This window comes from Pediculus humanus, genomic scaffold (genome assembly GCF_000006295.1).
Source record: "Pediculus humanus corporis 1103172108314 genomic scaffold, whole genome shotgun sequence".
NCBI classification, from domain to species: domain Eukaryota; kingdom Metazoa; phylum Arthropoda; class Insecta; order Psocodea; family Pediculidae; genus Pediculus; species Pediculus humanus.
The window spans coordinates 364,776-375,849 of record NW_002987883.1 but is presented as its reverse complement, the minus strand read 5'-3'; the positions used below and the strand labels follow the sequence as shown (position 1 = coordinate 375,849).

Here is an 11,074-nt window from a genome sequence, read left to right as displayed (position 1 = left end):
TATGTTGTTACACAAGAATAAATATCAAGTTTTTGATTAGGTTGCTTAATAATAATAATAATTTGTTTTTTTTATTTATTAATTATGTATGGGTATTTTACCCGGTGAGAAAAGATAGTTACTTTTATTGTGTATTAATTGTTTATAAACAATAAATAATAATAAATAATTTTTTTGTTTTTAGTTTGTTTTCATTCAAGTCGTCGACATTTTCTTTCTTTTCTTTTTGTTATACACTTTCAATCATTTTTTTTTTTATATACATAAAATAAAACAAAAAAATTTTAAAATTTGACATTGAAAAATGTAGGTTTTTAGGTAATATAATCGATTAAATCGAAAAAAAAAAAAAAATTATCGATTAATAGGTTAATAATAATAATATTAAAACAGGTACTATTCTTTTCTATTTGTAAATAATCAAACGAAATGGATTGGAAATATTTAATAAACAATTCATTATTATTATTATTTTTTTTTTAGGTATTACTAAATTTATTTGAATTTATCGTTACCATTTTCCATTTTTTTGCGAGGGTTTAAAAGTAAAAGTTTGCGAAAAAAAAAAGAAAAACGACTTTCTAATAACCTTTAATAATTGTTGTTTGCCTTTTTTCATCCTTTTTTATATTATCGTATTAAATAAATCGGTTAGAGTCCCAAAAAAAAAATAAAATAAAATTTCCCATCATGTGTCAGGGACGACTTATTTATTACTTTTAAAAAATAAAAAAAATTAATGTTTTTATTCACCCAAAAAAAAATTTTTCTTTTTTATTTAATTATATAATTTTCTTATTAAAAAAATTTCATCACGAATTTTTTTTTTTTTAAATTATAATCCACCGTTTTAACGGTTTTTTTTTAAAAGAAATTTTCTTGCCATTTTACCTTAAAATAAAAAAATTATTCATTTATAAAGACTTTTTTTAACATGTGGAGCCTACTAACTACACTAAACGTCGTTTAAATAATAATAATAATAATAAAACTCGGTTTGTGTAAAAAAAAAAAAAATTTTTTTGCGAAGAGAGAGAGAGAGAGAGAGAAGATGGAAAGATACCGTGAAAACTGATACATAAAATAAAATAAAATAAATTTTTTCTTTTTTCTTTTCGTTTCTCATCATGAATTATTATTATTATTATTATTAACGTTCGGTAATATATATTTAAATGTCATGAAAAGCTTGATTAACTTGAATTTTTTTTTATCAAAACACAATCGTCGTGTAATTCGAAAGTGAAATTTTTCGTTTTAAAGCTCAAATCGTAAAAATAAAAAACATAATAACAACGTAAACATACATAACAACATAAAAACATAACTTTCTGAATTCCTTATTTAATATTATCATTATTATCACAGGTATCGATTTTCCAACGATAAATGAAAATTTCAAATGGGGAAAAAAAAATAATAAGAATAATTTTCCAGTTTAAAAAAAAAAAAAAAAGGAAAAAATGTTATGGAATATTTAAATTTTTTTTTACTTTAAAACGCTTATGTTAATTTTAAAAAATAATAATGATAATAATGATAATAATAATAATAAGTTTTATTCCATGGTATTTTTATTATTATTATAATTTTTCCATTAAAAAATTAAAATGAAATAGTTGTAATTAAGTGAAGAATGAAAAAAAAAAAAGGAAAGAAACTTACATAATTGTGGAAAATTACAGAAAAAAATATTTAATTTCAATTTTTTTTTAAAGCGTGTAAATTATAGTTAAAACGTGATAAATTATAGACTATAAATTGCTATAAATATATAGCACGTTTAATAAAATTAAAATTAAAAAAAAAAAAAGAATTTAGCATAAATATTAATTTTTAAAGGAGAGAGAGAAACAATTTCGTACGCGTTGTTTGAATTTTAATTTTTAAAAAAATTTGGAATGTAATCATTCAGTCATTCATTCATTCATTCAGTCATTCATTCATTCAATCATCTTAACCCGGATTAAATGATCAAAAAAAAAAAATAATAATAAAATTGTTTTTAGTATTTTAAATATGGCGAATAATAAATAACGAATTTGAATCGGGATAATTAATCGGATCGGTAATTAAAATATCGGATTTTTTTTTTTAACGGTTGGCAACGACGATGGCGACGACGACGACGACATGATTTGAATAATCGTCATCGATGATTTTATTTTTAAAAAAAAAACAATTAAATTTATTGATAAATTTTTACGACGAGTAATAGTAAGAATAACAATGACGTGAATTTTAATTTTTTTTTTCCCCCAAACGGAAAAACGGTTAACGATCATTGCTACCAACTTAAAATTAAAAAAAAAAAACAAACAAACACCGTCATTTTATTATTAATTACAATTTTTTTAATTAAAAATAAATTTTGATTTTCATCCAATTAAAAAAAAAAATATGTGTGCGTATTGACATTTTTTTTTAATTTATATTTTTAGTTTACTTTTTTTTTTTTTTTGTAAACGCGCCTAATTAATTTTAATAAATTTATTTTTAAAAAATTTTTTTAACTTTGCCAATAGCAATGAAAGCTACCCGAATACAGTTATAATAATTATTACTTTTTTTTTTTTTGATGGAAACACTTGTCGAAAGTAATTAAAAAAAAAAAAATTTAATGTATGCGTTTGTACGTTTACAACACAAACACAAACGTCTACCATTTAAACAACAACATAAATTCGATGAGTAAATTTAAAACAAACAAACAAACAAACAAAACTTGAAAAAGTAAATTAAATAAAAAAAAGTTTTTTATTTTTTTTTCGGATGCTCGAGTGTGAACCAAAAAAATTTCCCTTTGGAAAACGTACACGAATATTATCATCATCATCATCGAAAGAAAGTTTTTTGTTTGTTTGTTTAATCGCGCCAAAAAATATTTAAAAAGTTAATTTCAAAAGAAATTTTTTTTTTTTTTTTTACTTGGCAAAAATTTTTTCGCAAAGAAAAAATTAAAACAAATTAATAATTCATACTAGAATGTTCTTTTTTTTTTTTTTTTAATCGTTCGATTTGGCTTTAATTCAACGTTCCCTTAATTAATTAATCATTATTATTATCATCAGTACAACCACAGTAATCACATTTAAAACGTTTAAATAATTAAATTTTTAACAAAAAAAAAAAACGTACGACGCCATTTTGATTTTCACAAAATTGTAACCGTTTTCCCCTTCCTTTTCAATACCATAAAATTTTATTAACGGTTATTATAATTTTATTGATCGATAGTTATGAAACAAGCATAAAAAAAAATATAAATAAATAAAATCAATATATATACATATATATATTTATCAATTAACTAATGATAATAATAATTAATAAAAATTTCACGAAGGCAAACTGCTTTTGCCTTTTAAACAACAAACAACAACAAAAAAAACTTCCTGCCAATAATTGTTGCGATAGGTTTTTAATTTTTTTTTTAAACATTCGGTTGTTTATGTTGCGAAAACTTTTCCAGTTTTAATTATTATTATTATCATTATTATTATTTATATCATCGAGTTAGTAACGAAACTAAAACTTTTGTTTGTGTGTTTGTTGTTATTTACGATTAAGAATCGTATTAAACGAAAAAGTTTGTTATCTTTGAGTTTTTAAAAAATAAATAAATTCAGGTAAAAAATATTTTTTTTAATTTAAAACAAATAAACAAACGGAAAATTTAAGAACGACAACGACAAACAACAACGACAACAAATTTTTTTTATAAGATGATAATTTATAAAACGAAGTGAAAAAAGCAAAAAATTTAATTTGAACTAAATACGTCACATAAATTACGTTTAAAGAAAAAAAAATTTTTTTAAAAATAATAATAATAATAATTTTTATTGATGTCGCCGATACTAATAATAATAATAATAATAAATTAATTAAATTTAATTATATTAATTATAAAAACGTGTGTGATTAAAAAAGAAAAAAAAAATCCAGATTTGTCTTTTGTTAATAAACGACGACAACGAATAAACTCAAATCGAATAATAGTAGTAACGGATTTTCTTTTTGGAAAATCGGAAAAACGAACGGATTTTCCTCGTTGATCGAAAGCTAAACATTAAACTTACACAAACTCTTTATCAATGGACACATAAGCGCGAGTAAATCTAAGGAACGCGTAAATTTGTAAAAAAATAAAATATTAATTGTTATTTTAAAAAAAAAGTATCGTTATCATTATCATCATTATTCCTAACTGAAAAAAAATCAAGTGATAACAACGAGTAAGAGAGAAAGAAAGAGAGAAGAGAGAGAGAGAGAGAGAAAACGGTTATTAAATTATAATAGTAGGTTTAATTATATTAAGTATAAAAGGAGGTGATGTTAACAATTTCATATCAGTTTGTATTGAGTTGAATGCGTTTGTAGTTTGTCTTTTTCTTTCTTTTCTTTTTTTTTCCCCCTTTTTTTTTTTTCTTTTTTTTTACTCCCCATTTTGTTTTTTTTTAAATGAATAAATTTCGATAAAAGTTCGGTAATAACGTCTCGTTTGTTTGTTTGTCGTTTGCCGCTTGTTTTCCGAAAAAAAAAAGAAAAATTCTTTTCTTTTTTTATTTTACTTCGTGTCGTATTAAAAAAAAAAGTGAGTTATTATTATTATTATTATTATTATTATTATTATTATTATTACGAATTCAATAATGAGTTTTTTATTTGTTTCTATAAATTTTACATCATCATCATTATTATTATTATTATTTATTAAATTCTACGAAACTTTTTTTTTCTATATTTAAAATTGTTAACAATAATTACGTAATAATAATTTGTTATTATTAAGTCGATTATTATATATATATATAACAAAAAAATTACTTATTATTATTATTATTAATATATTTATATTAAAAACATTCACGAATAATGATAATGTTAATAATAATTTTTGACCTCATTCAAAAAAAATGAGTAGCTTCTTTTTTTTTTTTTTTTTTTCTGTAACTTTCTTCTGAGGCGTTGACTTTTTTTTTTTTACTTCTTTCACTTCTCCCTACTATATATATATATATATATATATATATTTTTTTTTTGAAAATTGTTTGTTTTCGTTTGTAGTTGTCGTTTGACGTTTGTTAATTAATTATTATTATTATTACTATTACCATTATCTTTAAAATTTTTTTGTGTGTGAACTCGTTTGTTATTACGGTATAATAAAATTGTGTGATTTTGTTTTGTTTTTTTTATTAACAAAAAAAATACGTACGTAAACAAACTTTGACTCACGCCCGGTAAAATAATAATAATAATAATAATAATAATAATAATAATAATAATAGATTAATTAATTTTTTATATTATTGTATTATTTTTTTTGTAATATAACGATAATAATTTTTTTTTTTTTTTAATAAATTATAATTTTTTATAATAATTTTTAATTTTCCATAAACCGAAAGAAGGAAAATTTTTTTAAAAATTATTATTATTATTATTATTATTTTTATATCGATTTACTGTTCAAAGGTCATTGACTGACAGCATCGTTTATTTAATTATAACGATACGTTTTATTGTTTTATTATTAATAATAATAAAATAATAAATAATTAATTTTCGTTATTCGTGACGTAATTTTAATTGATGTTGTTGTTGTTTATAAAAATTCCATAATAACGATTATTCATTAATTTTTTTTTTACGTAAAAAAAAAAAATTTTTTTTAAATGCGAAGGTTTTATTAAATAAATAAATAAATAAATTGAATTATTAATAAAATATCGATTGATTGAAATCAATTAAAGGGGGGGAGGGGTCGACGACACCATGAAAATTTTTTTTCTAGTGCTTTTTGTTGTAGTTTTCTACTGATACTGCAACAACAACAACAACAACAACCACAACATTAAATACGAGTGTCTTTTTTTTTTTTCATTACTTATTTTAATTAAATAAAAGGTTATTTATTTTTAAAATCAAGTTGTTTTACCAGAAAAAAAAACATTCGAATACAGGTTTTATAAGAAAATATTTAATAAAAAACTTTAAATTTTCTTTTTTTTTCTCTCTCTCTCTCTCTCTGTCTGTCTCTCTCTTTAAAGTTATTTTTCTTTTTGCGTTTCAGGTAAAATAATTTTTTTTTTTTTTAAGAAGAATGAAAACGACGTTAATATTTTTTTTTGCATTTATCGCTTGTGCATTTGCTCTAACAATCTCGAGTTATTCAACAAGGTACGAACACATTAATCTAGATGATGTTCTCTATAATAACAGACTTTTAAAAAATACTTATAAATGTATGATCGGAACGGGAAGATGTACAGCAGAAGCCAACAAATTAAAAGGTAAAAAATGTTTGTGTTGCGTGTGTGTGTGTGTGTGTGTGTTGTACGTGCTTACTAATAGTTTTTTTTTTTTTTTGTTATTCAACAGCTTATTTTCCGGACATGTTAGAAACAAAATGTTCAAAATGCACACCGAGACAAAAGAAAAAAATAAAAAAAGCAGTCACATTTTTAATGAAACACAAACCGGAAATGTGGGAAGGATTACTTGATAAATACGATCCGAAAAGAGAATTGTCAAAAGATATGCTAACGGATCCTAATTTTTTGGGTAAAATATAAACAAATGAAAACAAAAACGTGTATGTTCCTCTTCGTGATTATGTTTAAACATTTTTTTTTTTTTATTATTTAATTCTTAAAAAGTTTGTTATAATTTTTGTTTTTTTTTTTTTTTTGTAATGTTTGACGTTTAGGTAACGGTCGGTTTTCATTTCATTTTAATTTTTTTTTTTGAAAAAAAAAAAGATCCGTTAAGCAAACCAAAGGAATGATAATAATAATGATAAAAATAATGTAGGAAAGACTGTTTTCTTTTTTTTTATGATTGATATTTGCTGCTTTAATTTTTCGTTATTATTTAAATTTTTTTTTTTTTTTAATAAATGCGTCGTTAATTTTAATTATTAATTAATAAATAAAATTAATTATAAAATAATTGTTTTTATTTATTTATTTTCCCTAAAAAAATTTACGTTTTTAATTTTTTTTTTTTGTATTTAAAAATGGAAAATATTTTAAATAAATACAAAAGACGAACACGTTTACAATAGGTTTTAAATTAAAGTATTGTCATTTCTCAAAAGTTTCCATTTTATTATTATTATTATTATTCATTTTTTAAATGTATTTTTTACGTGGCATTACTAACTGTATTTCTTTTATCAGTATTCGTGTCGTTAACAACCTAATTTTTTTTTTTTTTATTATTTTTATTTGGTCAAACGAACCTAAACGGAATTTCACTCTTTGAATATTTTTTTTTTATTTTGTCAATGCGTATTTTGTCAACAAACATTTTGTTTGTTTCGAACCTGTAAAAAAAAGTTTATGCTATTTACGATAAGTTTATGTCATGCAAAAAAAACATCCTTGAAATTATTTTTGCGTTAAATAAAATTGTTATTTGATAATTAATTTAATTATATTATAATAATTATTATTAGTAGTTAATAGTTAAGATTTGTATTTACCGAATATATTACATAAATAAAAACACGTGGAATTACGTAATGATTATAGTATCAACTATAAATATAGTTGACTTCTAAATATTATTTTTCATATGCAAAAAAAAACAATTTTATAAAAAAATTACATAATTTTACCTATAATTATACTTTGTATTATCATATTATCATACTTAATTATTAATAATAATACTTTTTATTATTTATTAATACTTTGTAAACGGAAATTAATTAATAATTAAAGAAATGAAATCAATGTAAGTGTTAAAATCTAGAAAAATTTTTTTTGTATTATGTATTACTAAAAATAGTGATAAAAAACCTGGAAGCCAATTTAACGAAATCATTTTTAGAGCAGATAAATTAAATTAGCAAATTACATAAATTTAATTAATAATTTTGGAAGTATATTAAAAATTCTTATTTTATTTTATCCAACAAAACTTTCTCATAAATCCATAAATACTCAAACAGACTCACATTCACCCAAAAAGCCCCAAAAATATACAAAGAGTCATTCAACCACCCACAATTACACGCACACACACACGCGTACACCCGCAACACACATATATTTAAGCTTATATATACCAACATACATGCACCAATACACACAAAAAATCAAAAATATTCCAAAAAAAAACAAACACACGTGTCTATAAATAAGGTATTTGCTTATGAGGAATAATAAGGAATTATAAAGAATTAATAATAATAATATGAGGAATAATAATAATAAACTTTTAAATAAAAATAATTTACGAGTTTATAAATTTTCATTTGCAATTAGTTATACGTACATCTATTGAAAAAAGTCTATACTAATTTTTTTCACTTATTTTATTTTAATAAAAATTCTTTTCAACTTTGTGTGTGTTGAAATACATACTGTGTTTGCTTAAAGTTACACACAGTCATTGTATTTAATTAAATTTATAAATAAAGAATGAAAATTGAATTTTAATTTTTTTTTTTTATCATTTCATTATTATATATTCATATTTTTATATTTCATTATTATATTCATATTTTTATTTGTTTCTTTGTGTTAATCAGTTGCGGTTTACTACAAACACTACACTACTACTACTACAAACTCTATTGACCCTGTATTCGGTTATAAAACAAAGAAATTTCAGTAGAATAAAATTAACAAACGTTTTTCTTATTGTTTAACATCATTTCTCATAAAATATAAAATTTAATGAGACATGAAATATACAAGTAAAGTAGGAAATGAAAAGGGAGAAGGAGGAATATGGAAAACTTTATTATTTTTTATTTTTGGAAAAAATAAAAATTTAAATAATAAAATTAGGTTAAAAAATAAGGGTTAATGCGGGTGTTGAATCGAGTTAAAAATAAAACCGCCGCGAAAAACGTTTATATAAAAAAAATTTATTTATTTTTATAAAAAAAAAAAAAAAAAAAAAAGCATGTATGTGGCACAATGTGGTCGTGTTGTACTGACATTTATTGAACGAGTTTTGTGGCAGAATCTCCATCCAGTTTAGTGGAAAAATTGGCAAATTTGAGATTTAAATATACAACAAATGTAAACTCAAATGGCTTCAGAATCTGGTCAACAACCTTAATTGACCTCTAATAATTGTTTTTTTTTTTTTTTTACTTACATTAACAACGAACACGATTCGATTAAAATTTTTTTTTTAATTTAATGTGTAAAAATATTATTATTATTGCAAAAAAAAAAAAAAAATTTCATCATTTGAGAAGATGGCAAAAAAAAAAATTTATCAAAAAATCAATCTTTATAATAAAAACATTAAATTTTAATTTTAAACTGAAGTCAAGTTCTTTTGCGGTTTTAATAAAAATTAAATCCAAATTGCCGACAGCAAATCATTTTTTTTTTTTTTTTTGAGTTTACATAAACCAGACTAGAATAAAAAAAAAAAAATTTTTTTTATTTTGTTTTTAATGAGATTTGTATGATTTTGCCCGAAGGAACCACTCCTTAACGTTTTTTGTTGTTGTTGTTGTTGTTGTTGTTGTGGTTGTTGATGTTAAATCGAATCGATATTAAGCGTTAAAAAAATTTTTACACATTTTCTTGCCTTTTTTTTCTTTTTCTGTTACGAGCCGCCGTTTTTTTTTTTTTATGAGAGCAAAAAAAAAAGGCAAATAATTTTAAAATGTGTGCAACTGTTGTCATGCAAATAAAAAAAAAAATATTATAATAAATAAAATTAATAAAAATTTTCTGCCTTTTCGAATCATTAAAAAAAAAAACGACCGCCTGTAAACTCATGTTTACTGTTGCCTTTTGTCACCATTACATAAGCTAAACATAAGTTTTTATTAAAAGCAAAATTATAAGTTCGTTGCCTTTGACAACTTTTTTTTTATTTTTCCCATCCGAAATCCTCCACATTCAATAAATTTGGTTTACGATGGTGTTTTCGAACGGTGTTATTAAGTCGTTCCATTGACGTAATGGAAAAAAGGAAAAAATTATAATAATCGAGAGGATAAGGGACGAGAAGAGGAAGAAGAAGTGGAAGAAGAAAAAGAGGTTTTATTCATTGCATTTTTTTTTTTTTATTTTTCACATATCTCGAAAACTGTTTTTTTTTTTTTTAAATTGGTTATTTTTCTTTTGATCTTATGTTTAGATTTCGTATCGTTTTATTTTGACTTTTATTGGCTTTTTCAGGTATATAAACCCGTGGAAGACAGCGAAAAGGTATCATTGCTCAGTTATCTCGGGTAATACAAACACTACAACAAAACAAAATGAAATACATCGTTGCTATCGTTTTTGCCGCTTTGGCCATCGCTTTCGTTTCTGCCGAAGAAACAAAAGCTTCCGTCAGCAGCGCAGGATCACCGACTAAATTCACCACCAAATTTGACGATGTTAACTTGGATGAAATTTTGAAAAGCGAAAGATTGTTAAAGAACTACTTTGACTGTTTGATGGACACCAAACCATGCACTCCAGACGGTACCGAATTGAAAAGTAAGTTTTTTTGATTTTTCTTGTTATTTTTCAAACATTTTTGCGGGGGGATGTAAGAATTTCTTAACCGCAACGCTAATTTCCTATATTTATTTACTCTTTCACCGACTTTTTTTTTCGATTTCGAAGTTATTGTCTCGAAATCCCTATTCCGAAAAAAAAAACATTCATTCCTTTTACTAAAAAATTACCATTTGAAAATTTACAGAATCCCTCCCGGTTGCTTTGAAAGAAGAATGTGCCGGATGCAGTGAAAAACAAAGAGTAGGAGCCGAAACTGTTATTCACTACATTTCCAACAACAAACCAGAACTCTGGAAGGCTTTGGAAGACAAATACGACCCAGAACAAGTCTACAGAACCAAACACGCCGATTTTGCCGCCAAAAAAGGAATCAAAGTTTAAATTGTTGACGACTCAAGCTATCCCTCCGTTCTAAATAATTTTATTTATTAAATTTCAAATAATTTCCTTCTTTTTTTTCAAAATTTTTTAATTTATTATGTTTATTTTCGGTTAATTAATAAAAATTTTACAGTAAAAAAAAAAAGATTTTTTACTTTATTTTATAAAAACCTTCTTTTTACACACGTACACACACA

At 22.6% G+C, this 11,074-nt stretch overlaps 2 protein-coding genes across 2 annotated transcripts; both read left to right on the top strand.

The window, feature by feature from the left end:
- Positions 1 to 6,109: 6,109 nt before the first annotated feature.
- Positions 6,110 to 6,581, top strand: Phum_PHUM594550 (ejaculatory bulb-specific protein 3 precursor, putative; the record flags this gene model as incomplete). Its single annotated transcript, XM_002432551.1, has 2 exons — positions 6,110 to 6,299; positions 6,388 to 6,581. The coding sequence occupies 2 exons, from the start codon at positions 6,110 to 6,112 to the stop codon at positions 6,579 to 6,581; spliced, it is 384 nt and encodes a 127-aa protein (XP_002432596.1).
- Positions 6,582 to 10,246: 3,665 nt separating this feature from the next.
- Phum_PHUM594540 (ejaculatory bulb-specific protein 3 precursor, putative) lies at positions 10,247 to 10,877 on the top strand (the record flags this gene model as incomplete). The annotated part of the gene is made up of 2 exons (XM_002432550.1): positions 10,247 to 10,472; positions 10,681 to 10,877. The coding sequence occupies 2 exons, from the start codon at positions 10,247 to 10,249 to the stop codon at positions 10,875 to 10,877; spliced, it is 423 nt and encodes a 140-aa protein (XP_002432595.1).
- Positions 10,878 to 11,074: the final 197 nt, after the last annotated feature.